Source organism: Akanthomyces muscarius, chromosome 4 (assembly GCF_028009165.1).
Source record: "Akanthomyces muscarius strain Ve6 chromosome 4, whole genome shotgun sequence".
In the NCBI taxonomy this organism is placed as follows: Eukaryota; Fungi; Ascomycota; class Sordariomycetes; order Hypocreales; family Cordycipitaceae; genus Akanthomyces; species Akanthomyces muscarius.
This window is the reverse complement of record NC_079244.1, coordinates 660,428-685,610: the sequence shown is the minus strand read 5'-3', so window position 1 is coordinate 685,610 and position 25,183 is coordinate 660,428. Positions and strand designations below refer to the sequence as shown.

Genomic DNA, 25,183 nt, shown 5'->3' with positions numbered 1-25,183 from the left:
GGTGGCTCATGCTGGCGCCCTGTGAACCACTGCTAAGTTTCAGTGGCAGGCAGAGGTTGTGAGCCTTGACAGTCTCATTTCAGCTCTCCTTTCTCTTCTTCATATTGTACAAAGCATATGCGGCGCGTTATTGCTGCTAGCCCAGCATTTTATAATTTCAATTTCTGGCCCGTGAAGGATGCGAGGGCAAAGTCCAAGGATGGTGTAATTAGACAATGCAATGTTACTATGGTATACCCCAGCACTCTTTTCAATGCCATGTGATTGTTTTGTATTTATTTTGTATGTAATGTTACTCTGGTATACCCGCCACACTCGTCTTGATGCTATGAGATTATTGTACAACGATTTTACATGCTGGCTAGCCATCCCTTATTGCTCGACTCGTTGGAGCGGGTTCTCAAACCATTGCCGTTCGTTCCATGGCAAGACCTTTGCCACGACCTTGCCCTGTATGAGGGCAAGGGGTAATGGACCAAACGTTCTCGAATCTCTCGAAGCCACCAGATTGTCACCAACAACCCAGCAGTGCCCATCTGGAATCTATACGAAAGAGTCAGCACTGAGCCCTTCCTCTACAACACATGAGAGGAACCGAGGATTTACCTGAATCATGCTTTCTTCCCCCTGCTGGCCCGGCGTGCCCACCGAGACGTAGTCGCCCGGCAGGCCGACGACGCGCTTGACGCCCATGTCGTACCTGGCAAAGGGCATCTGGTAGAGGACCAGGTCGCCGACGCGGACGCCGCGGCCGAGGCGGTAGCGCTTGTCGGTGCCGATCCAGTCGCCGTACGTGGAGAAAGTCGGCAGCATCGAGGGCCCGTCGGCGGGGCCGACCTGGAAGCCGTGCGTGGCGAAGAGGTGCCAGGCAAACCAGAGCTTGGTCATGCCGAGGGAGAGGCGCACGCCGGGGCGGCTGAGGAAGCGAGACGCCATGGTTGTGTTGTGCGGCGGCGATGCTGGGTGACCGGGGACGGGGGGGGGGTCTCTATTTGGAAGGCGAGGGCTATGATTGCGTTGATGGTTTCATTATGGATGGGTCGCGCGAGCTCGATTTATGGGATGCCAGACTCACAATGACATGTCGACGATGAGAGTGAGATGGTTTGGCTGGTGTTCGAGTCCGCATTGTGGGGCGGGCGGCTGGGTCAAGGATTGATTGGCGGCCACAGCTTCAGAGCTAGCCAAGCTCAACCTCCTCCTTCACCTCCTCAATTCAACAAGATACCCTCGCCATTGCTTCTCGGCGTCTTCCCCTTTTTGGCGCCACAGCAACAATGGCAGCACTGAGCAGCCCACAATGTCTCTTCAACTCGCGGGCCGCGCTGCAGAGAGTCTTTTCCCTCGCGACGTCGCCCGCACAAGCACGACACCTCGCCGCGACTGGCCACGTGCTGCACTCGCAGGTGCGCACCTATGCCGCCGGGCCGCCTCCGCGACGCGGCCCTCGCGGGCACCGCTCCGTCGACTCGGTCGCCGACGGGCCCGGCGCCAACGACGACCGCGGCTTCAGCCCGCTGTTCACGACGGCCGCGGACATTGAGCGCTCGCAAAAGGACCGCATGCCGCAGGACTTTGAGATTAAAGACCCCAAGATCATGGTCCTCGAGAACGGGTCGATTGCGGGCCCCCTGTCGACGCGATACGTCATGAGCAAGCTCGACGAGAAGACGGAGTCGCTGCGCATGATTCGGCCGTACATCCCCAAGGGCTCCCCCCTGCGCAAGGGCAACAAAGCGGCCGAGGACGGCGCTGGACCGACGCCCACCAGCCAAAGAGGAGCAGGAGCCGAGCCGGGGGCCGCAGCAGGGCCAGTGACACAGCAGGAGCAGTTTGCCCTCTGCGAGATTGTCAACAAGTTCGAGGCGTTCCTCAAGGAGCAGGAGCGCAAGCAGAAGAAAAAGGCCAGCGCGAAGCCCAAGACCAAGGAGATGGAGCTGACGTGGTCGATCAGCGAGCACGACCTGCAGACGAAGCTGCGGCAGCTGGGCGGGTTCCTGGCGAAAGGGATGAAGGTGCACCTGGTGCTGGGGCGGAAAAAGGGCGGGCAAAAGGTGGACGACGAGACGATGAGGGCGCTGCTCAAGAGGATACAAAGGGAGATTCAGACGCTGGACGCGCGCGAGGTGAAGCCGCGCGAGGGGGAGGTGGGCCGGACGATGAGGCTGCATCTGGAAGGGGTTGTGAAGAAGCAGACGTGAGCGGAGGGGGTATCAAGTTTCCTTGGCTGAATTCGGGCGCTGAACATTTTGGCCGGTTGTAGATGCTTGCTTTGTATTTTCTTGTTTGCTGGATGGATGATCCAGTATTCAGTGTATACTATCATAAAAAATCATTCGTATCGAAATTTCGAGCTCCCTTTTTCTATGCAAAGCCTGTAGACTCCCAAACGCCAATGTCTTCAACAAAAACAAGCAAGATGAAAAGGCGACAATTCTGTGTGCTCTTTACAGAATCTCATCCAGACCATCATCCACGCCTCCGTCTGTCGTCTTTCCCTCGTCACCCTCATCCGTCTCCCACCCGTCCTCCTTGTCCTTGTCCTCTGCCTTTTTCGTCTCCTTCTTTCCATTCTTCTTCTTCTTCTTCGTCTCCACACCCTCCTCCTCGACCTCCATATCCTCATCATCCTCATCATCATCATCTCCCTCAGCCTCATTCACATCCTTGTTGATGGCATCCCACTCCTTCCGGCGCTTGTCCACGGTGCGCTGGCGGTTCAGGCTCCGCTGGACTTTGTTCGACGTCCGCTCCATGACGGCCTCGGCCATTTCCATGCCCTTTTCGCGGCGCTTGCGCGCCTTGGCCGAGAGGTGCGTCTTGCGGTGGCTGGACCGCTTCTGCACGCCCGCCGCGTGCTGCACGGCGAGGACGGACGGACGGTCGGTGGGCTTGGTGCGAGGAGGCGGCTGCGCCGTCTTGAGGGACTTGTCGGTGTCGATGCTGGGCGAGGTGGCGCGGCGGGCGGCGCGGGAGCGCTTGGAGGGTTGGGCTGTGAGAATGGAGTAAGTATACAGATGAGAGATTTGGACTTATACATGGCGATTGGGCGTACTTTTTGCCTTGGCCATGGTGAGCAGGGTTTGTGTGATTTTGTGTTGGCAAAATCTTTTGGTTCTGCGCCGTTGCGATAGTGGGGGAATGTCGGTCTGCTATTTTTTTTTCTGCTGCAAATCTCTATCGATAGGTAACATTCGCCCGCCTATTTTTGGGGGCCGTGGCTAGCTGGAGGTGGGTGGGCTTCCCGTCGGCAGCGCGGCTTCAGTGGGGTTGCGCAACGGGAAGAGGACTGGGAGCACACGATGGACGCCGAAAGAGTCTGTAGATGGGCGTACTTTCAATTCAGATTCTCATTCTTACTTTGACGTTTGAATTGACGTTGTGCTATTTTGTTCGAGTTGATGTTGATCAGAGATGAATATCCCCAAGTAAAGTGTTCGTCGTAGTGCAGTTCAAGTATTGATTCGCTTCAGCATTTAGAATATATAGAGAGATTTTCTTGCCTCGTTGAATTATTTCCATATTGATCTTGACTTCCCAGTTCCACTCTACTTTGGCCAAACTTCCGCGGGTTCATTGACTTTGGTCAAAGGTTAGAGCTGCTAACCACTGTGCTCCTTTTCCAACCTTGGAGCACTTGCCGTACTCTTGTCTTCAAAATATGGTGAGAAATGTCTTGGAAAACGGCTTGGTATACTGGCCGGCGTTCGGTGCGCAGATAGTCTCAGTGAGATGGTTTCTGCATAGTCACCCGCGCGAGACGCTCTATGGCATGGTGAGAGGCCGGCTGCTATGGTCTCCTTTACGTCTACGCCGCCCAATAAGACAGCGCAGGAATGGAGAGCGAGGCCTATTAAAAGGACGGATCGATCTGGGCAAAGGCGAACAAATATAAATCTACCAATATTTTATCGCGCCGTGCCGGATATATGCCTGCTTACAGTAATAATGTGGACAGGGATCACTGGCAGGCCCATATTTCAATGCAGGCATGCGAGTGATGGGAGGCGGCACTCTAACGAATTGGAAGAACGATTCTTTCATATCTTCAGGGCAAATTTCTCTTGGTTTCTAATTTTTTTGCCATTTTATTCTCATCTTCAAGTTCCCTGCTCTGCTTGCTCTTCCGTGTCTTCTTCTCGGCCTGCCTCTGTGTACGACGGAGCATTCCCCGCCGCCGTACCTGCAGGATGACGGTTAGCGCATCACCGGCCCGTACTGTCTTGGACATTGCGGACGGCTAGTGCAGGTTCAGGCAAGGTGCCCGACGCACGTCGAACATGATAAAATCGTCTCTTCCCTCCGCTTCTGTCTGACCTGCCTTCTCATCTTCATCCATTGAGTTGAGAGGTCAGCAGTTGTATACGCGTTGACAGCCACGACCGTTATCATGAAGCCGCTCTTCACTGCCGTGATTGCAGGGGTCAACTACCTCCTTCATCCTGAGATTTTGGTAGGCCACTTCTTATTGCTTTTAAAAATGGCCCAACCCCGTCGCAGAGAAGAGGAAAATTAGCTAACATCATCCGCAGGGAATGATTCAAGAGGACATCAACCCAGATGCTGTCCTCCCTGTCACCCTCATCAGCACCGAGGAGCTCAACAGCCCCAACCTAGATGATTTCCTCAAGGGCCTCGAACTTTTTGACGACGTCTACTCCAGCGAATTTGCCTTTGCCCTGGTAGAAAAGCCCGGCGCCAATGAGACGGCGAAACGCGCTGTTGGAACCAAACGGGCCTCTGTACCTGGCAAGCAGACCTACACCGTGCAGGTCACCGAGAGTCAGCCGGACGGCGCGAGCGCGAAATCATCGCCCTTCTCAAATCTGCCCACGGGACCGTACATCCTGCACGGCAAGGAACTCCACCAGGCGTACAGGATCTACGAGGATGAATTGGGTGCTTTTTCGGCCGGCATCGTGTCCGAGAAGCACGACAACTTTGACCAGTGCGACCCTCTCCCATGTCCCGCATCCGAGACAAATTGACTCAGTGGCTGACACTGAAATAGATATGTTGATCTCGGCGATGCGCTCACAAACGGAACTCTGCGACCGATTCCTGTGCCATCGCGGCTGTACTTTCCCGGCCCGTCCATCAAGAAGCCGCTCTCCGGCCTGCGCTACGCCATCCCGGAGGACTTTGACGTGGCCGGCCTGCCGACGACCCTGTCCAGCCAAAATTGGACGGCTCTCCACCCCGACGCGGCGTCGAAACACGCAGAGTACGTGCAGCTGCTGCTAAACCAGGGCGCGATCATTGTGGGCAAGACAAAGGACGGGCAGTTTGCCGCCGGCACCGCGTGGGTGGACGCGACGGCGCCCGTCAACCCGCGTGGCGACGGCAAGCAGCCGCCTGGAGGCGCGGCGGCCGGTGCGGGCTCTGCCCTTAGCAGCTACACCTGGCTGGCAAATACCATTAGTCAAGGAGGTAAGATAGAGCTATGAAAGGACTGGAGGTTCTGAGCTTCTGGAAGCTGACTTGCCAAAAGCAATTGATGGGACAATCCCGCAGGGCGCAGCATACGGTCTCTTCACAATGCGCGCCACCGCTGGAACAGCCTCTCAAAAGGGAGTCCGCGCGAGTTCCCCGTAAGTATATATACGTTTTATTTCACGTGTATAATGTTGACACACTGTATAGGAAGTTCCAATCCACTGGGCTTTCCGGCCGCAGCCTCGAAGACCTCGTGCACCTCGTCGCCCCTTCATTCAAGCTCTCGTGGAAAGCAACCGCCAAGCCCAAGCGCATCGTGTATCCCAGCGACTTTGCCTCTCTTCTCTCGGAGAAGCAAGAGGCCCTTATGGAAGAATTTGTCGTGGCTTGGGAAAAGGCACTCGGCATCAAGGCGGACAGGATGAGCTTAGCTGATGCCTGGGCCAAGAACCCCCCACAGGACGCCGGCAAGCAGGCACTGGACGAATATCTTGGCAATGTGAGCAACAATGCCTGACTATAAAATCATATATCTAACATGGGGGCAAAGGCTACGTATAATGCGTTTTGCTACGACTTTTACCACAACTATGACGAGTTCCGATCGGCCTTCAAGTCCAAGTTTGGCAAAGAGCCCTACACGGAGCCGAACGTCGCACAGCAATGGTACGTCGCGCACGCGTCATGAATGAATGATGAATCCTGCTAACCGTGTAAACAGGGCTATCGGTGCGAAAGCAGATGGCAAGGCAGCGGTCAAGAAGCTCGATGTCTTTACTGCGTGGTTCAGTAAGAATATTGCGCCCACAGCAGCAGACGCTTCCGACAAGGCTGTCGTCATTGTCCCTGTCCTTCGTCCAGACTCCATGTAAGACTGCAAACTTGTGCAAATTGGGCAGGAAGGTCTTCTAACACCAAAGCAGGAAAACCGGCTCAAGCAAGAGTCTGCGTCCAGAGATTCTAGCGCCCATTCTGGGTGCCCCGCAGCTGTCCGCACCGTGTAAGTCACTGGACGCATTCCCCCCCCTCGGCAAGGACCTGTCGTACTAATGGCTGTCCTTTTTAGTCGCGCAAATTGCAATGGAGAGTGATGGAAGCACCTATTCGCCCTTTTCCGCTGCCGTCATTGGCGCCAAGGGCGACGACCTCATGCTCGTTCAGACCATGAAGAGCGCTTTCGACATGGTCGACTGGCGCGTCCACGTCGATACGGGACGCCTGACGTACCCCGTGGGCAATAACTCTCGTAGTGTAGACGACCGCCACCGCGATCCGTTTCCTCCGCCCGTTCCCGGCGGTGTCTCGTTTGCGGTGGAGGATGGAGCGGAGCTGTAGAGACAAGGGAGAAGGAAAGTTCCAATTATAGCCTGCAAAATATAGATGAATATTGTTCAGCGAAAGCTAAGGTACAACTATCTGGATGCCATCCTAGTCCCAACGAATTCGTTCGATTGTCCGAATATACTGCAAGTACCTCCGGAGGAGGTGCATGTATTGCGAGTCATTCTGACATTCGGGCAGAGCGCGAAGTTCCGGGCCACATTCTTCCAGAATTTGTCCATTTCCCACCCATTCGTCGGTCTTTACCGCCCTGTCAAATATCAGGTCCACCACCAAAAGCTCTAGTCCGTCTCGCTGTAGATAATCCGCTGCGTCCGGGGCCGTAGCAGGGACTTGCGACAAGATTGTCGATCGCATCGTGCCGTTTCGCGCCAGCAGCTCCCCCGTGAAGAAGTGGATGAACCAATTGACAATGACCTCAACTGCTGCAGCAACTGTCTTTTGTTCGGCTTGCGTAATCTCATGCTGTGCCTTTGTGCGCCGAAGACAGGTTGCGTACAGAATGGAGCTGAGGGGATCGGTCCTCCCAAAGACATGAGACCAAATGTTCGACCAGGTGGCAGCGGCCTTCCTGGCATGGTAGAGCAATTGGTAAGACATTCTTGGGCTAATCGCACCGAAGATGCAGCAGCCGCAAGTACAACCAAATACAATTTGAAGTGTTCAAGTCATAATCCTCGGGTACTTGGCATCCATAGTCTTCATGATGGCCATTGTGTCTGTTGGATTATCGAAGTCTTCTAAGCTCAATGGCTGGTAAATTTCGGTGCCGGAGAGGAGACCTATACAAGTGACATATTTCCAATCAGGAAATCTAATATCTTCTTCGAATGTACATACTATTGTCTCGACTTCACGCTCGTTGAGAAGAGCGTCCAGCGGTGTCCTGTTGAATATGTCACGCATCTCAATTAGTGGAGGGAATGCGCGCATGAAGTAGTCAACCGCATAAACCTTTGCGCTGCGAGCCGCATGATGAAGAATAGTCATTCCCTTACTGTCGACCCATGTCCATGAAGGGGTTGGCACATCCTCAGTAAACCCGATCAGGAGAATTTCGAAATCCAAAGCACGGCCAGAGAGGAGCGATTCAACCTCAGACATCCAATCTTGTACTAGCGCACTTGCGGCGCGCTTTCGGGGAAGTCTGAAGTCGTCGATCAAGGCTCGAGATGGATGATTGATGTCATCAGTAAAGGCAAGGAAGGGTGACAAGCCGATTCTTCGAAACCGATGAAGCTGCCAAAAGCGGCTACCAAGCGCGCAAAACTCTTGGTCCTGTGGCAGTGGCCTTCGATAATAGATGTCTTCCTCCCACGCCCTCTCATCGTCCTCCGGGCTCGCTACTATGGCAAAGAATTTCCGCTGCTGCTCACGCGCAAATTCAAGAACCACAGCTGTCAACATGCGTGCCATTAAAAGTCGCTTTTCGGTTGCTTGGACACTGGAGCGAATGTCAAGGCTTTTGATTAAAAGAATCTCATCGTAATCGAGCTCGCTCCCCCATACGCCAGACCCTCTCTGTGTACCACGGCCGCAGAAGCGTCTGTCCAGACGCCCGTAATCGTCGAATATGTAGTATAAATCAGAGTCGGTCGGAAATATCGAGCATGCCTGCATCTTTCCATATCTGACTCTTGCCTTGGAGCGGAGATATAGATGAGCATTGCACATGGCGGTAACTGAGCCAGCTGTTGTGATGCATGCGTATATGGCCTTCTCAGATTGGGATACGTGGTCAAATCGTAGAAGTAATCGCTCGCAAAGCCTAGACTGGGTTTGCGAGTGAGGTTCCTCGAAGTCTTCCCCAGTCATCCCATCCTGGCCATCACCTTGTTTGGCGTTACTTCTGACTTGGTCCAAAGATCTAGAGAAGAAGTTAGCCTTTCTGGCCAAGAACAAGTGGCGTCTCGGTTTGCGCGATCAACAGAGCCAACTCACTTGTATTCCAGATGTTCAAATACGTCGTCGTTGTAGACAAAATCGTACGATGCGCAACGGTGAGTGCAGTGGCTAAAAACATCTGGGTAGACTCAGCATCCTCAGTCTGCGAGATCAGAGAATCTGACAGAAAAACTCCAATGCAGAAATATCTCACCCTATCTTTTTAGGCAGTCATCTCCCAGTTCGGGACGTGGCACAAAGTGTTTGGCATCAGGCTGGTACTCGTCATTGTGGCAAGCGAGAGAGACGACGAGGGCGAGCTGCTCGAGCTTGCTTGAATCCATTTTGGCGTCTCACGATGGAATAAGCTGCGTGGCGAGGTGGCTTTGTTTAAGAGACGGTGGATCAAGAGAGAAATGCAAAATGGGGAAAGTCAAGGAGATGCAAGGTGTACCTTGGTAATGCTCAAGCCAACTGCGCTCGCTTACAGGCAGCTGGCAGCTGGCAGCGGGTGGGCCAAGCAAACGCGTCCCGACAAACGAAACCGCTAGAAAAATGGCTTCCCCGATGCATCGTCTTATTTGAACAGCAATAACTTCTTAGCAAGACCAGTTTCAAAGCTTGATACCTAAGACTATGCCTGTTTTCCTGTTTATGCTGGTCCTCGTCTTTATGCCCTGTCTTTCCCACGCCGCTGGAATGCGAGTGCAGCGCTTGTAGCAATAGTCCAGAAGCACGTTCAATTCCACAACAGGTAACTACCCTGCCACTTCTCTTCTCGCCATCAAAACAAGAATAACCAAAACTTTTTTTCATCATCTTCTCTTTTCGAATAATACTTCAACTGTGCGACAACTATCAGTACCACAATCTGTCCTCTCCTAGAAAGCTTTGGCCCCGACGGATAATCTCCTCTTCACCTCCCACCGAGCTGCAATGTAACATCGTCCCGCAACTCATACCAAGTGGGAAAACGGTGACATCACAGAGTTTCCTGCCGGTTTTGCCGGCTTCGAACCCCGCCCCGACCTGCGTGGGGGAAACAACAATTCGTCCAGCTTATTGTAGTTATATTTGGCGACGTGTACGGCATATTGGGCACTAGCATTGCCGATCGCCGTGGTACAAACTGAACGGGCGGGAATTAATATCTCCGTCGGCGGCATATAGACCGCGCACTCATCCCACAGAAGGCGGCCGAGCGAGCGACAAGAACTGGACACTCGCGGACAAAATGAAGATCGTCTTCGCCTTGAGCTGTTTTGCGGCGCTGGTAGCTAGCGCCAAAGCGTCAAACACTACCCGCTCTTTGGGCGCGGAGACCTGGACTGTTACCAATGAGCATGGGAATGTCACTGTGCCTGGTAAATTCCCTTCTCAGGTCCATCTTGACCTCTATGCTGCTCAAGTTATCAGTGAGTTGATGACCACAATACCTGGCCGTTAGGTACAGCACTCACATCGCTAACCTGCTGTATAGATGACCCGTAAGCCGTCCATTCCGGTCTGCCTCCCAAACATATTCTAACTCGACCAGATACCATGGCCAAAACGATTTGAATCTGCGATGGATTTCTGCACAGAACTGGACATATACTTCAAAGCCAATTCTCGGACTGTATGTTCTCTGGTCCCAGCAATCGGACTCCACTAACCACATACAGGACGAAAGACAAAAGCCTGTCTACTTGGCTCGTCTTCGACGGCCTGGACACCTATAGCACCATCAAATTTTGCGATCAGATTGTGGCGACCACTGATAACCAGTTTAAACAGTGGTATTTTGATGTGACGTCGGTGCTCGCTGGCTGCCAAAGCGAGCCTGTACTCAGCATCAACTTTGGAGCGATTCCAGCAATCATCAACAAACTAAACGCCAGTGGCATTGAAAGTAAGCGCACAGCGGTCGAACTCTTTGCCTGTAACTAGCTAACAGAAGTCCAGCGTGGCCGCCGGAAGTTGTTTATCCTTTCGAGTATCCGAATCGGCAATGGGTGCGCAAAGAGCAGTCCGACTTTGGCTGGGATTGGGGTCCGGCTTTTGTCCCTACCGGTCCCTGGCGAGACGGTCGCATTGTCCAACTCAAGGATGGAGAGGCATACTCTCTCAACACCAACATTGATATCTATCGAAAGGGCCAGTTGAATAATTTTGCGCCCGACCAGAGTCAACCATGGGTGGTCAATGCCAGTCTCGATTACATCGGCAATTTACCCAAGCAAGGCTCCCTGCATGCAATCATTACAGATGCCGAGGACAATTCAAAGATCTTATACTCTGGAAATTTGGAGAATATCACTAGATCCAACAAATCAATCACGGGCTCAGTCGTCATTGAGGGCACCAAGCCTCGACTCTGGTGGCCCAACGGGATGGGTCAACAACCCTTGTACTCGATCACCGTGTCGGTCTCTGGTTGTGGAACAAATGAGCATACTTTGGTGTCGCAGAGAAGAGTTGGATTTCGAACTATCCTTCTAAGCACCGGCAATGTGACCGATGACCAAGTCGCCCGCGGCTACCAACCTGGAAATAACTGGCACTTTCAAATCAATGGCCACGAGTTTTACGCCAAAGGCGCCAATATGATCCCCCCCGATGCTTTCTGGCCTCGTGTCACAACCGATAGAATGAGCCGTATGTTTGATTCGGTCGAGGCACAGAATTTTAACATGCTACGAATTTGGTCGTCCGGCGCGTATCTGCCAGACTTCATCTACGACCTGGCCGATGAGAGAGGCATCCTGCTTTGGAGCGAATTCGAGTTTAGCGACAGCTTGTATCCCGATTATCCCCAGTTTGTGCAGAGTGTCACTGACGAACTCTCATACAACGTTCGACGCATCAATCATCATCCATCCCTGGCTTGCTGGGCGGGCGGAAACGAATTTGAGAACTTGCTTCTCCCCACGGCACAAGCTGTCGACCCAGACCGCTATCCATACTATTTGGGACAGTATGAGCACTTGTTCATCACTGCCATGTTCACAATCCTCGCGGAGAACAGTCGCTCCATCTCTTATACACCTAGCAGCGCCAACAATGGCTGGACCAAGATCGACTTTTCTCTGCCAGTGCCCATGGTTGAGCGCTACAATAACAAAACCAAAGGCGATCTTTACAGTAACACCGACTATTATAATTACGACAGCAGTGTTTCCTTTGATTCTAATAAGTATCCTATTGGGCGTTTTGCCGTCGAGTTTGGCTTTACCAGCATGCCAAGCCTGGCAACTTGGAAGGAGGCATTGGGCCCGGAAGACTTACACTTTAATTCCACCACAATTACACTGCGAAACCATCACTACCCTCCAGGTGGCTTGGAGACAAACTTGACCATGGGCGCCAGGGGGTTGGCTGAGATGACTCTTGCTGTCGAGAGATACTACCCGACGCCAAACAAGGACGACTCCGCGGCAAACTTTAGCTCCTGGTGCCATGCCACGCAACTCTTCCAAGCCGACTTTTACAAATCCCAAATCCAGTTCTATCGCCGCGGAAGCGCCATGCCCGAGCGCCAGATGGGATCCCTCTACTGGCAGCTCAACGACATCTGGCAGGCACCCACATGGGCCGCACTTGAATACAGCGGTCGCTGGAAGGCCTTGCCTTACGTGACCAAACAGATTTACAAGAACGTCATTGTTGCGCCATATTTTAACAACACCTCCGGCGACTTGGATTTTTGGGTAACATCAGATTTGTGGGACTCTGTGGCGGGCCATCTGTCATTCAGTTGGGTAGACCTCAAGGGCAAGCCAATTGCAGACAATGCGGGCATGCCCAAGACTGTCAACTTCACCGTCCCCGCCATCAACAGCACAAGTGTGTTGAAGACAAATATTGCCGACGTCAAACTACCAGATCAAAAAGATGCGATCCTGTTGATGTCCCTCCAGGCCGATGGTCATCTTCCCAACAACAAAACCGCAACACGATTCACACACAACGAGTACTTCCTGCCCGTGTGGCCCAAAGAGGCCAAGTTTGCAGATCCTGGTTTGAAGTTGTCCAAAGACAACGCCACAGGGGGCTTCATCATTGAAGCAACAAAGAGCGTGTCGCTGTACACCTGGTTGACTCATCCAGAGGAAGTCATCGGCTTTTTCGACCACAATCTCTTTGTATTGCTGCCAGGAGAGAAAAAACATGTTGGGTTCAAGTTGCAGCAGGGTACTTCAGGCAAAGAGTGGATGGAAAAAGTGACTGTGGAGAGCCTGTGGGACTTGACGACGCGCAACTAACACGGCGTACGGAACGAACACCACGCAGACACTGGTAATCAGGATAGTTGATGTGATTCATATAGTATCTTAATGATAAATGAAGCTTGAAATGATCATTTTAACTACTTGACACTTCAATCGTTAAATATCAGTGCTTATGAATGGAAATATAAGGCTTGGATCTAGACTAAAACCGTCAAATAGTATACTATAGGGGCTGGTCGGGGGAAGCATCGCCTGCTGCTCAGTCATTCTTACGCTCGGCTCTGCAAAATAGCTATCCAGGCCACCGTTGTTTCCTTTGCCATGACTCCGCAAGTAGGCTAATAGGTTGGAAATAGTCTTTGCAAACTCGCACGACAGCGTGTCGTTTCCATTCATAACACCGATATGCTGCATGGTCTGTCTCGCTGTGTCGACTAGTTCCTCGTCAAGAGGTTGAAGACTGTGAGCTTTACTCTGTCGGGCCTGGCGCCACAATACTATATGCCCTTGAAGAAGTGCCATGCATGACAACAGTGCCGCGTAGTCGATCTGGCGCCCTGTGGTGGAGCTCTTGTAGATGTTTCGGAAGCGGACAAAGCGATGGATGACCGAGCGGCAGGCTTGCATGCAGGTCTTGCAGCTACGCTCATGCGCGGCGGGATATTGGCCCGCCTTTTGCTGCAGCATATATGGTAGCTGCAGCATCACGGTCAGAGTGTAATACCTCACTTGCAGATTCAGAACCATCAGTTCATCAGAAAGTGCAGTCCCCGCTACGCAGAGGCTAGGCGAATCCCACCATGTGTCGTCCACGAAGTGGGCTATGTGCTCAAGCTCGTTCTCGATTTCCTCCGTCAATACCCGACCGTCGTGGCCGGCTGCCAACTTTTCATTTCGCTCACATATACGGCCAGAACAGACGGCATATGTCTTGCCCAAATATTCGTTTGGTGTATTGTCTTGCATCCTTGCCTCGGAGGCAAAGTCGAGGTCATTCGACGCAGGAGGAAGTCCAAGCACGAGGGAAGCATAGCGGTCAATGCAGTTGCAGCGAAACCATAGTGAGTCGATCATTTGGCTCGACACAACTTCACCAGGGATACAGGAGCTCAGGAAAGTGGCCGAGTTTGGCTGCACCCGGTGGAGTCCGAGCATGACCGCCATGGATATAGCTTTGCGACCAGTCATCCAAGCTTTTCGAAGATGACCACCGTCGGCTTGGACGGTGGCCTGCAAAATGAGAGCCTCGAGACCTTCTGCATTTGATATGAGGTTATCGTTGCAGCTAACAAGGCAGCTGGCGGCCTCTACCCAGGTGCAAATGACAACACTACTGCGGCTTCTCGAGCTGAGGTTTGGAGTGACCAAAGCGGGTTGGAAGACGAGTGAGGATTGATCGAATGAGGACGGGAGCTGCTGAAGGCAGAGAGCGAGCATCATAAGCCGGTTAGCTACTAGAGCGGGATGGTCGGTCTTTTGTAGCTTTCGGAAGTGCTGCGAAGAATTGAAGAGGTCGAGGAACACAGACGGGCCGTTCGTGAGAAGGATCGAGGCTGTAGATTCTGGAGGAAGGAAAGAGCAAAGGCGAGCTGAAATGTCGTGATGGGCACTCGTCTGAGAATTTTGACGAAGCGAAGGTATGCTGCTAGTCAAAGGGCCATCGAAGTAGCGGCCCTCTTCCAACGCCGTAACCACCTTTGCGTTGTGCGCCACAGTACGACCCAGCACATCAGGGTTCATGAACGACGCGTCTCCTGCTGAGCACTGTGACTGGCGCGCCGGCCATGTCTGTTCGTCCGATGATGACGGAAGACTGGCCTGAAGAGATCTTGGGACGGCATCAACAGGCGAATCTGGGCTGACCGAGGAGGCCAAACACCTGTCAGCGACGGTGACCTTGTTTGCCTGCTTCTCCAAGCGCTCGGGTTGTGTCTTTGGCTTTTGCAAAACGACTACTCCCGAGGACTTTGATCTGCATTCATTTGAAGCTGCTTTGGCAACAGGTAGTCCCATTTCCTGGGGTATGCATTGGATGCCGCGCCGTTGGCAGCTCGTGCAGACGGTGCTTTCCGGGCTAAGGGTGCACTTCAGCTTGCGTCTGCGGCCTATTATCGAAGGTTAGAACCAGTAGAATGATGCGTGGAAGACCAATTCGGCAGCGAGCTAGACTGACATTCGCCGCAGCTGTGCGTGCCTTTGCGGAATTTGTGTCGCAGTGTTGCCGGAGGATTACGCATGGCTTAGCTGACTATGATTGCTTCTGGATTTCGTCTGTTTCTCTGTTCCTTTCGGTCCAAAATCCGGCCGTTGTCTTTCCGTCCGTTGTTTCCGTGGTCATCTGCCTTGTTTTGCCTCCTCTCGTCCGTTGCTTACGGTTCATAGTTTCTTCGTCCGTTGGTTTTCATCCGCTAGTCTTCGTCCGCTCTTTTTCGTCCGTCTCCTGTCAGACTCCGTGCCCTGTAGTCCGGCGCTAGAACTACTCAGGGCTTAGCGCAAAGCTGACCCGTACCATCATCGCGCGCTCTTTGGAAACATGGCAGGGGTTATTCGCAGATGCACAGTTCATCATGCTACAGGGCACACAGAACAGCGCTGCTTAATTTCTCAATATATAATCGCATTGCTAAGCATCAGAAGCTACATGCTAACGCCATTGATTTCCGCAACTGTGGGCCCTGGGCAAAGCTCCGAAAATGTATATAAGCTGAGGGGCATGCTGCCTCGGTGGTGTAGTTCTAAACCAGACAAAATCAACAGTCCACTCATCGAATTGCTTGCTTCTTTGTTCCTCCCTTTCTGAAATTAGCTCATCATGTCTTTTATACTGGACACAGCGCTGGGCAATGCTGCGCCATTTCCCTTTCATTCGGGTCCAGTACCACAGCCATATGAGCTCGCGTTGACTCCCGAGTTCATTCAGCAGACCCGAGTCAGGGTGCGAAACTACAAGCCTTCTATCGACCTGAGCAATAGCAGCGATAGCGAATGGTCCGATGGGCCTCCAGCTAAAACCATATCTGCCTTGGCCAAATACTGGGCTGAAGATTTTGATTGGTACGAAGTTCAGCAAAAGATGAACTCAGACTTCTCTCACTACACAGTGACGATTCCGAAAACGAGCCGCTACGACGCTGAGCTTCCTCTACACTTTGTCCATGAAAGATCGAGTGATGAAAACGCTGTGCCTCTGCTTCTCCTGCATGGATGGCCTTCTACCCATCAGGAGTGGGCCAAGGTCATCAAACCACTGACTTCGCCCGAGAATATATCCACCAAATCCTTTCATACTGTCGCGCCTGACATTCCCGGCTTTGGTTTCAGTCCATCTCCGCCCATCTCCGGCCTCGGCCCTCGTGAGATGGCTGTCGTGTTCGACAAGCTTATGGCCATCCTCGGATACAAGCGCTACGGCATAGCCACCACAGATTTAGGTTGGCAAGTAGGTATGTGGATGGTGGAGGATGTGGGAGAGAACATCATCGGTCATATGACCGACTTCTTTATTCCCCAGCCTACTCCGGACGACTTCGATCGTCTGAAGAGCAATAAGACGACCTCACAAGAAGCCACGTACCTACAATCTCTGCAGGCCTATATGAATGGCCACGCTGCATATGCTGCTATCCAGGCACAAGCACCATTGACGTTAGCTTTAGCTATGTCGGATTCTCCTGTCGGCTACGCGGGCTGGATATGGCACTTGATGCACACCGTTAGTGATGGATATGCATACTCGTACGACGAGGTGATTACGTCTACGATGCTACTCTGGATTCAGGGTACATATGGAAACTTGAGGACATACAAGGAGTTTTACAAGGTACAGGGTCTAACCTTTCTCTCTAATAGATCGTGAACTGACGTCAAATCTTAGCCTGGTCTCATGGACTTTCCACGCACGAGCGTCCCAACAGGAGTCTCCCAATGGCTGAATCCAAGCGGACCATATCCTGAGATGAAAGATTTTCCTTTTGCTGTAAGTTTTGCCCCATTGAACCCTTCAATCGAATATATAAGACTGTGATTAGATGGGAAAAGCTGACAGCGGGTACTTCAAGCCCAGAGATTGGATCGAGCGTGTCGCCAACGTGGTTTACTTCTCAGGTCACGACTTTGGGGGCCATTTTCCAGCTGTGTCTCAGCCAAAGTGTTGGGTTGACGACACTCGAAAGTTCTTCGATTTAATCACAAGCTAGACTGAAACCCACCAGCTTTATACTCTTAGTAATTAAGCTATTATTATAAATGGGTGATAAAGTGACGAGGTCTATAGTAAATAGTACTAGTAGTGACTAACAACTAAAGACGGTATATTTAAAGTCTGATTGACTGATAAATTTGCAGCCAGCCACATGATGTGTGAAAACTGAGACGGTCGAGTTACGTAGCTACTGCCTTGTTATCTACTAGCAAAACTAATATTTAACCTATAGAATATAATTTAACTTAGAAATAAGTAACCTTTAGGTCTATAAGCAACCCCACTTCAAATATTCAGGCTCTGAATAATAATCTCATTTTTTGATAGACGGAGATTCTGGTCCAGATGTTGGCTTGTTGACAGGCTCGAACATGCGGCCTGGATGTGCTATAACAAGCGCGAAAACGGCAATTAGGACAAGACTGCTCGAATATTAATAGATGGCCAGATTAACAGGATTGATGATCATAGAACATACACTCCTTCTAAACCAATAAAAAGACCCTCATTAGTGATAACAGTAGAATTTCTGTATCCTTGACTCAACTCATAGCATCGATAGCAGCACCGGCCAAGAATACAAGTAACAGCAAGAGCCAGGAAGCTGAAGCATGTTTGTAGCTTTGGAGTCATAGGTGGCGTTGTGCTACTTTTGAAATATCGAATCATATAATCACCAAAGCAAATACAGAACACGAAAAGAAAAATGACTTGTGCGGCCAAGCCGGCTAAAGCCACCTTGACGCCGGTTTCACTTGCTCCATAGCTAATGGTAGACAAGGCACCGCCGCTCGCCTGCAGCACCATGCAGATAATATCAGCAGAAATAAAAATCCAATAAAATATCGCCGGCTTTAGGCGAGAGAGCTCAGGGGCTAATTGCTCTATCCTATTGCCTGTTAGCTCTATAAAAGTAGAAGGTACAGTGGCAGCAGGCGACACTCTTTATTTGTGAGTAGAGATAGTCGTACGTTACCGATAGAGTGATGTAGATTGCCGCTGAGAAGAAAACTGGCCCTCCAGTAATAAAGATGACCTGTAGGATGAAACCTGGAAATCCAAACGGATTTTTCCACATAAGGATACGGCCGATATACCCAATAATCTCAGAACCACATCCTATCATCATAAAATTCATAAACCACACTGTCCTCCAGCGTATTCCGAGGAAGACGTGTATATTCCAAGTAATTATAAAGATAATCAATAAAGTAATATTGGCTGGCAATGATGGCCGATATTTATAAGTGCTCCATTCAACAGAACATGTCTCGAGAGTGCATTTCGCGGTCGGTCCGAAAATATAGTCGTCGGGAGGGCGCGTAGTCAGAAGGTTTGAGGTTGTCATGGTTTCCAAGGACAAGCAACGCGCGATATCGAGGTAATCGTTTATGAGACTTGGTTGAGCCTAGAATGAAAGCTTTCAGTATCTGCTGCACGTTTCGAACAACAAGAAGCGCAACGAATGGCTTTTCGCTTTTACTCTCACTACCAGTGGCATGTGAAGGATTCTACGTTACCCCATGCGAAGATGTGGGAGACGTGAGCGCGTGACGTGGCATGCCAATTTTGGATTTCTGGGCCAAGCCGAGGAAAGCACCCGGGCGGGCGACGGAAAACTGGCCGAAGGAAACTGGCCGAAGGAAATTGGCCGAAGGAAACCGGCCGAAGGAAACCGGCCGAAGCAGATTTAAGAAACAACAAGGGCTCGGCTAGGATCAGTAGCCACACGCGTCAACTGGATGCGGCGCTCGCGACGAGCAGACAGTGATGTTTGTTGCACGCAGCTCAAGTACCGTAGTTGAAGCTGATCTGGAACCAAATAAACGGGCTGGCGTTGAGTATTCGGCCCAAGAGACCTCCCATGGTACAGTGAGTAGCAGCACGTGCTTGCCCCCTGCCAGGTTCCATGCCCATCCTGAGAAAGGCGCCGGGTAGCCTCAATAGGAAAGAATAACACTGTCGCTTTAGAGTACCAGGTTGTAACCTAATCCTGCTCTTATAAAGCTTCATTGTCCGATGCTGGCAAAGTCTCAGGTGGTACCTTCAAGCTGCATCTAGCTGGTCGCGCATCCGCGCGATGGAAAAACCTAGTGTTTCTTTAGTTTTTCACAGTAGCGGACGATCAACACTAAAGGCAAAGAGCGTTGAATGCGGCCGCTCCAAGTATAGATGCACAGTAAACCGGGCGACACTACCCACCCCCAATAAAACCGCATAAACCACGAGTTCCATGCCCAACCCGAAAACCGAGCCTTTGCGTTCCTCCTGCAGACACCAACAAAATTTAAGGCCAAGAAGCGAATGCGTGAAAATTGGCCCGATAATAGTTAATCAAAGTCGGGCTGATGCGATTCACCTCGTCGCAGAAGGGCAATGACAAAAGTTGGCATAGTTGTATTATGGATCTAAAAATCAGAGCTCGCCAAGGATTGAATGTTTTTATTCTCATAGATTTAACTCTTGCTCCTTCTGAGTTTAGACAACGAACACACTCATGCATGGAGAGTTTCAAGCCCAGGCTCACGTTGGCCAACACTGTGCAGCGGGTGTGTTCTAACCCTGCGCCTTGCAAAGGGCCTCGGTGGCAGGCTTGACCTTGTCTGTGAGTTTCTCACTGTTAATTGATCTTCTCCTTCCATGATTCTCCCATGCTCTTATGTGATGGACAAAGGTGAGACAGAAAGGATAAGTAGAAGAACAAAATACTTACTGATAGCCACATCAAGGCCACAACTGTCAACAACGCACTTGAGTGAATCATTGAGAATCTTGTCTTGATTCTCCTTTTTACAGCAGCATTTGATGTCATTAAAGTTGCAGTTTGTCACTTTTCTGGTAGATGTCTCAATGCAACCTCTCGCGCACACAGGAACATCATCTCGCGTCTGGGCGACGGCGGAAGAGACGAATGCCAGTGCCGCCACGATAACAAATCTCATTATGGCGATTGCTTTCAAAGAAGAAAGGTTGTAATTGAATAGTGGTGAAAAGTAATTGAGTCTCTCTGGAGAACTTTGGGACAATTCGTAAAAGAAATACTGGTTCTTTATGTTGGAAAAGTACGAGAGGCGAGTCACATACGCCACGAGAATGAAAGACATAGTATAGTGGCCGGGACTTGGACACAAAAAGTGACATATATGGCTTGAGCAACACGGCGAAATGTGGAGAAAAAAATACATGCTTGTAAAGGGCAGATTCGGCTGCATGGAAAGAACTGGCCGAGGTCAACGCCGAGGAGGCTTAAAGTAAGCACCACAGCCGACAATGTAGCTCCCTCAACTGCGCCTCCCATATGCCTGGACTTATGCGACGGCGTCTTTTCAGAAAAAGAACTTGATACACCCTGAGAAAGTGCCGTACCCCCAGCTATTGGTGGCGTTCAGGCGTCAAGCTGCGAAAGCAGTGTCAGCGCTCTCCTTGGTGTCCCCTCCCTCGCACTTCTGCCTGCACATTCGCCAGCAGAAGTATATTTCCTATTCGGAGTTTTCGGGCTTAGTTCTACCTCTGCCTTCGTACTTTTCTAAACTGGCGTGTGGGCAAATCTCGCCCGTTCGTTTATTTGCGCAAACATGAGAATACTTGCACTACATCCATGGTAACAATGCCACCAATCTCCTGCGCATCACTGTTTTGGCTAACCTTACTATTCGTCCCAGGGGCTTATCGGCTCAGCTGTTTGAAAGGCAAATGGCCCCCCTCGTCACTCTTTTAGGGTCGATGCACGAGATTGTCTACATTGATGGGCCAAACGAAGGAAGGAAAGCAACCAGTGAGCATTGGCGGAAGAAATAACGTTGATAGGACCTTCCATCATAGCTAACAATGCCGCACACAGGCGTCCCTGATTTCGTGCAGAGGCCATTTTTTAATTGGCATGAGGGCATGTTGTCCCCGAGTGTTGAAAAAGCACAGGCATTTATCTACGAAATCATAGAAGACGAAGGACCCTTCGATGGCGTTCTGGGACTAAGCCAGGGAGCGGCGCTTGCCATGTCTATGCTGTTACACCCTGAGATATGACATCCAAATAAGCCACCTCCATTTAGGTTTGCTGTCCTTATATGCTGCGTTGTAGCAGTATCGCCGGATCAGAGTTTCAACTCGGAATACATTGCAAAGTACAGCAAGTTCTACAACAAGAACGAGAGAGGAGAACCGGCAAACAAGGGCAAATTGAAAGGCACAAAAAAACATAGCAGTGACAAGGAGATGGAAGAGACAGAAACAACCGGCGACGACCTGTCTCAGTCATCAAATGACAAAAAGAGCAGTTCCGACAAAAGCATAGCGGCGCCAAGGCACCGATCTATGCTCATCCTGCGATCGCAGAGAGAAGCACCGGCCAATGAGCTGGTGGATCTTGTGGAAGACGTGACAGCGATGGATCCAAATCCTGAAAAATACGGTGAAAAGTGGAAGGGGGCCAAAGCGGAAGACTTCCCGCGCATTTTTCACCCTTTAACTGTCAAGGAACGCATTCATATCCCGACAGTTCATGTTCAAGGAAAGCAAGATCCTTTGATAAGACATGGAGCACTGGCCGCAAAACTCTGCGACAAGAAGCGATCTAAAGTGATCACTTTTGATGGGGGCCACTCCGGGCCATCGACGTTCTTGGATCATCGCGCCGTAGCGACAGTGACCGAGTGGGCTATACAGCAAACTCTGTACAATTAGGCTTATTACTTTTGCTTCGTGTCTTTATTATTCAATCTCTACCAGTGCATTAAGGGTGTCTTAGCTACTATTATAAAGGTTGCTTAGCACCTACCTAACACTTAAACCAGCTAATAAAAAGGCTGCATTTAGTGCCTCGCTCGGAAAGATAACGCTGGAAAGGACGCGTCCTGTTTGTTATAAGATCGTTTGGTAGATTGAATAAGTCTTTCTAACCCCTCACACAAGCTATTTCAGCTGCAAGTTACAGCTCATTGAACAACACTAGTTCCGCACCATGCTTCCCTGTTTAACCTTTCCAAAGTGCGTCTTTCTTTTCTTCGTAGCATAGCGTTACTCTACCACGCCGCCATGGAAGCCGTGAAAGCCTATGCCGATGGGAAAGTCTGCCTCGGCCCTCCCCGACTCAGTCATCGATCTGGCGTCGAGACACAGCAGGTACGACTTTTGTGCTGAGCCGTCCAGAACGATGCTGAGCACAATCCCATCATCCTCGTCGACGGTCCCGGGACGGGCAACGAAGATGGCTTCGCCTGGGGAGTGGCCGTGAAGGCCGCACCATATGAGGGCATCGCCCGTCTGGAGGTCGGTCTTGACGAGGGCGTCGGCGACCGTGTTAAGACCACGATTACATGTGCCGAACACGTACCGGTACGGCTTGCACGCATATGCTGGGTTAATCGTCGGAAGCTCGCCGGCGTGGGGGTTCAAGATTGACAGCACTTCATACGCCGCTGCTCCGTGCACAGCTTTGGGCGCCTGTCCATCCAGGGGCATCCTGAACCGCTGCCGCACGAAGCGAGGGTTTGATTTCCGGTGATCTCATCTGATACCCAGAATTTTGTTCCTGCCCCATTGCGATCCAAGATGACATCGTAGTACAGCCCCGTCATGATGTCCGTCGTCTCGAAGCCGATGTAGTCGAGGCAGAGGTCACATCGCCACTTGTTGTTCTCATCCTGCACGCATTCTTCAAAGGCGTTAACCGAATGAAAAAAAAAAAACCGGCAGCGTCGAAAAGCGAGCGACGAGGCCCTTGCCATGACGGCGATCCACCACGAGCCATTTGCAGAGGTCGACCTTGTCAAAGGGCTTTATGGCCTCGAGTAGGTTATTGATTCCGTTCCATGAAAAGTGCGCCGAGGGTAGGCAGAGAATAACAAAGTTTTGGGTGAGAAAAAAGCTGTGGATGTACGCGGGGGGGGGGGGGGGTCAGGCTCCAAGATCGTGGCCAGAATGTCTGTCGTCCCAGTCGAAGTGTTGACCCGAAAGATACGGTAGGTACTTGTTCGGCCCGGCGCAAGGTTGTAATTGAACATGTCTCCCGTCTCGGGATCCCGCTGAAAGTGAGCACTGGAGAGGGGGCCCTTGAGATCGCGATGAAGTACCTGGCTCTGACTGACGGTGCCCAGGGGGGCCAGAGTGTCTGGGTCAATCTCCTGGAACGTGTTGTAGTCGGTAGTGACGAAGATGTTTCTGCTACTGCCGCGATGGCCTGCGACTTGTGGCAAACCCGGGCAGTTCTGGTAGATGGCCACGTTATTGTTCACCTGCGGATCCGACGGAGAAAAGTAGGATGTCATCTTTGCGAACAAGCCACGCATGGGTCGGATTTCTGTGCAAACGATTTGCCAGAGTGCCATCCTTTACGCTTAATGTTGTCCATAAACTCTTGTGACTGCCTCCGGGACGAGTATATGACGGATGGGGCGTAGTCGCTTTTGCCGCTACCACGCGCGATGATGTCGAACTTGTGTATGTGTCCGAAGCCGTCAAACCAGTGCGAGACTGAGTAGGTGCCGTGGCTGGTGTTCTCGACCGCGTTGAGCCCGGGTCCGGTGCGATACAAGGCACCAGCGGCCCAGTCTCCGATGGAGCCTTGAATACGCAGCTCTATTCGGCCTCTGTGCTCTTCGAGCCAGCAAACTGCATCATCTGTTAGCCAAATCAGGAGCAGTGGACGGATAAAGGCACGATTGGGTTATTCATTACACCGGCTGCGTTGGGCCAGTCCTTCCACGCCTTGTTGGAGAAGTTTTCAGCGGCCAGTTGTGAGTCCACTAACTCGTCCTGCGCCGTACGATGGTGCGTTTGAGCATCATTGAGCGTCATGATTGCGGAACGTTGTTCGAACTGGATATATCGCTAGATGGCGCCAACTACACAAAGCGGCGGCTAGTTTGGTCAAATAGGTCTCCAAAACACTTGAGGTTAGTGAAGCTATCGCTTCAAAGAGCGGCATAGCAGGGGGCGGACTACGGCGCGTCAGGGTATGCGATAGTCCTTGGGCTCCAAGAAAACCAAGTTGACAGAGTCACCCCCGGATACTAAGCCCTCTGATTGGAAGCACCAAGCAAGTGAAACGATTCTGTGCACGAGTATTCGCCTCTTTTTGGATATCGATGCAAGATCTAGTTTGACCTTTACGTGACTGCTCTTCTAAAGTTGAGCGATCGCATTCTTCCGTCCGCCCATTGTTCTGCTCGCTGTCTGTTCGTCTTACGCAAGTACGTAGGCCAATGACGCACAAAAGACCGATCGGCCGCTGCATTGACCGCAGCTGCTTCCTTGATCCTCGTCATGCTGCAAGCTGATGTAACTGGCTTTTGGCGGCATGTTGTTGGTCTGGCCGTAGGAGATGGGCGCCGGCCAAGCCTCGGGGAAAAGGCGGCCGTGTAATTGCGCCCCGGAACTTTGAAACTATCCGGCCAAGATCCACTGTAAACAGAGATGAGATTGCGTTGTTGCCATCTGAGATAGTTTAGGTCAGCCGACTAGTGGACAAACGAGATGCCCTAGATCCGGGCACGCCACCGATTTGTCCCAAATGTCACGCAGAGCAGCTATTAGTCATGGAGTGATTGTGTTGATTGAGGAAAAAGGAAAAAGCTATCTGTAGTGTGTCTGGGCTGCTAGGGACACCCTCAGGGGGTGCCTCCCGCCAAAGGCTGAAAGGGTCACTGGCAGTCCACTGTCTTTTGCATCCCTCCACGCTTGACACTAAGTATAAGCTCTTAGCCTTGAATCGAAGCCACAAGTTTGCCTCGCCGAACGTACTGAGGCTTTGCACATCCAAGTTGGGAGCTTACCCCAGGCCAGAATTTTTTCGAAGATTACCTACGTGGGAGAGGGCGGGGGGACTCACGACACACGAACGTACAAACAGTCTCCAAGAAGCCGCTAGCAGGCCCTGAAACAGCCTTCTAGGCAGTCACGTAGATAAGTAGATGAAGGCTGGATACAGGGCAGGCTGGCGGCTTCTTAGAGGGCTGTTTGTACGTGCTGGCCGTCTGGAAGGCTACTCTGGCTGGCTTTGGCTGGCTGTAGAAAAACCGCATAATTACATTTCTATTAAATATTGTTAATATATTTAGTGGCGATTTAGATGGCTGAAAGAGTAAGAAAGTGACATGCAAAAATCGTGGCC

At 51.4% G+C, this 25,183-nt stretch overlaps 12 protein-coding genes across 12 annotated transcripts; 5 read left to right on the top strand and 7 right to left on the bottom strand.

Moving 5' to 3' along the window:
- Nucleotides 1-372: 372 nt before the first annotated feature.
- LMH87_010856 (uncharacterized protein) lies at nt 373-936 on the bottom strand (the record flags this gene model as incomplete). Its single annotated transcript, XM_056199901.1, has 2 exons — nt 373-543; nt 607-936. 2 exons carry the CDS (start codon nt 934-936, stop codon nt 373-375), a joined length of 501 nt encoding a protein of 166 aa, XP_056051804.1.
- A 341-nt stretch (nt 937-1,277) lies between these two features.
- On the top strand, nt 1,278-2,201 carry LMH87_010855 (uncharacterized protein; the record flags this gene model as incomplete). The annotated part of the gene is made up of 1 exon (XM_056199900.1): nt 1,278-2,201. One exon carries the CDS (start codon nt 1,278-1,280, stop codon nt 2,199-2,201), a length of 924 nt encoding a protein of 307 aa, XP_056051803.1.
- A 246-nt stretch (nt 2,202-2,447) lies between these two features.
- LMH87_010854 (uncharacterized protein) lies at nt 2,448-3,071 on the bottom strand (the record flags this gene model as incomplete). The annotated part of the gene is made up of 2 exons (XM_056199899.1): nt 2,448-2,992; nt 3,056-3,071. The coding sequence occupies 2 exons, from the start codon at nt 3,069-3,071 to the stop codon at nt 2,448-2,450; spliced, it is 561 nt and encodes a 186-aa protein (XP_056051802.1).
- A 1,319-nt stretch (nt 3,072-4,390) lies between these two features.
- Nucleotides 4,391-6,771, top strand: LMH87_010853 (uncharacterized protein; the record flags this gene model as incomplete). The annotated part of the gene is made up of 9 exons (XM_056199898.1): nt 4,391-4,453; nt 4,533-4,948; nt 5,012-5,430; nt 5,492-5,591; nt 5,644-5,935; nt 5,987-6,102; nt 6,158-6,304; nt 6,360-6,436; nt 6,503-6,771. 9 exons carry the CDS (start codon nt 4,391-4,393, stop codon nt 6,769-6,771), a joined length of 1,899 nt encoding a protein of 632 aa, XP_056051801.1.
- Nucleotides 6,772-6,864: 93 nt separating this feature from the next.
- LMH87_010852 (uncharacterized protein) lies at nt 6,865-7,377 on the bottom strand (the record flags this gene model as incomplete). Its single annotated transcript, XM_056199897.1, has 1 exon — nt 6,865-7,377. The coding sequence occupies one exon, from the start codon at nt 7,375-7,377 to the stop codon at nt 6,865-6,867; it is 513 nt and encodes a 170-aa protein (XP_056051800.1).
- A 63-nt stretch (nt 7,378-7,440) lies between these two features.
- LMH87_010851 (uncharacterized protein) lies at nt 7,441-8,950 on the bottom strand (the record flags this gene model as incomplete). The annotated part of the gene is made up of 5 exons (XM_056199896.1): nt 7,441-8,550; nt 8,610-8,644; nt 8,719-8,800; nt 8,876-8,880; nt 8,944-8,950. The coding sequence occupies 5 exons, from the start codon at nt 8,948-8,950 to the stop codon at nt 7,441-7,443; spliced, it is 1,239 nt and encodes a 412-aa protein (XP_056051799.1).
- Nucleotides 8,951-9,895: 945 nt separating this feature from the next.
- Nucleotides 9,896-12,905, top strand: LMH87_010850 (uncharacterized protein; the record flags this gene model as incomplete). Its single annotated transcript, XM_056199895.1, has 5 exons — nt 9,896-10,076; nt 10,142-10,148; nt 10,199-10,279; nt 10,326-10,552; nt 10,606-12,905. The coding sequence occupies 5 exons, from the start codon at nt 9,896-9,898 to the stop codon at nt 12,903-12,905; spliced, it is 2,796 nt and encodes a 931-aa protein (XP_056051798.1).
- Nucleotides 12,906-13,028: 123 nt separating this feature from the next.
- LMH87_010849 (uncharacterized protein) lies at nt 13,029-15,109 on the bottom strand (the record flags this gene model as incomplete). The annotated part of the gene is made up of 2 exons (XM_056199893.1): nt 13,029-14,977; nt 15,046-15,109. 2 exons carry the CDS (start codon nt 15,107-15,109, stop codon nt 13,029-13,031), a joined length of 2,013 nt encoding a protein of 670 aa, XP_056051797.1.
- A 575-nt stretch (nt 15,110-15,684) lies between these two features.
- Nucleotides 15,685-17,068, top strand: LMH87_010848 (uncharacterized protein; the record flags this gene model as incomplete). Its single annotated transcript, XM_056199892.1, has 3 exons — nt 15,685-16,692; nt 16,747-16,848; nt 16,931-17,068. 3 exons carry the CDS (start codon nt 15,685-15,687, stop codon nt 17,066-17,068), a joined length of 1,248 nt encoding a protein of 415 aa, XP_056051796.1.
- A 318-nt stretch (nt 17,069-17,386) lies between these two features.
- Nucleotides 17,387-18,151, bottom strand: LMH87_010847 (uncharacterized protein; the record flags this gene model as incomplete). The annotated part of the gene is made up of 3 exons (XM_056199891.1): nt 17,387-17,495; nt 17,552-17,962; nt 18,045-18,151. The coding sequence occupies 3 exons, from the start codon at nt 18,149-18,151 to the stop codon at nt 17,387-17,389; spliced, it is 627 nt and encodes a 208-aa protein (XP_056051795.1).
- Nucleotides 18,152-20,648: 2,497 nt separating this feature from the next.
- On the top strand, nt 20,649-21,099 carry LMH87_010846 (uncharacterized protein; the record flags this gene model as incomplete). Its single annotated transcript, XM_056199890.1, has 3 exons — nt 20,649-20,674; nt 20,736-20,848; nt 20,915-21,099. 3 exons carry the CDS (start codon nt 20,649-20,651, stop codon nt 21,097-21,099), a joined length of 324 nt encoding a protein of 107 aa, XP_056051794.1.
- Nucleotides 21,100-22,089: 990 nt separating this feature from the next.
- On the bottom strand, nt 22,090-23,360 carry LMH87_010845 (uncharacterized protein; the record flags this gene model as incomplete). The annotated part of the gene is made up of 3 exons (XM_056199889.1): nt 22,090-22,542; nt 22,590-22,726; nt 22,952-23,360. The coding sequence occupies 3 exons, from the start codon at nt 23,358-23,360 to the stop codon at nt 22,090-22,092; spliced, it is 999 nt and encodes a 332-aa protein (XP_056051793.1).
- Nucleotides 23,361-25,183: the final 1,823 nt, after the last annotated feature.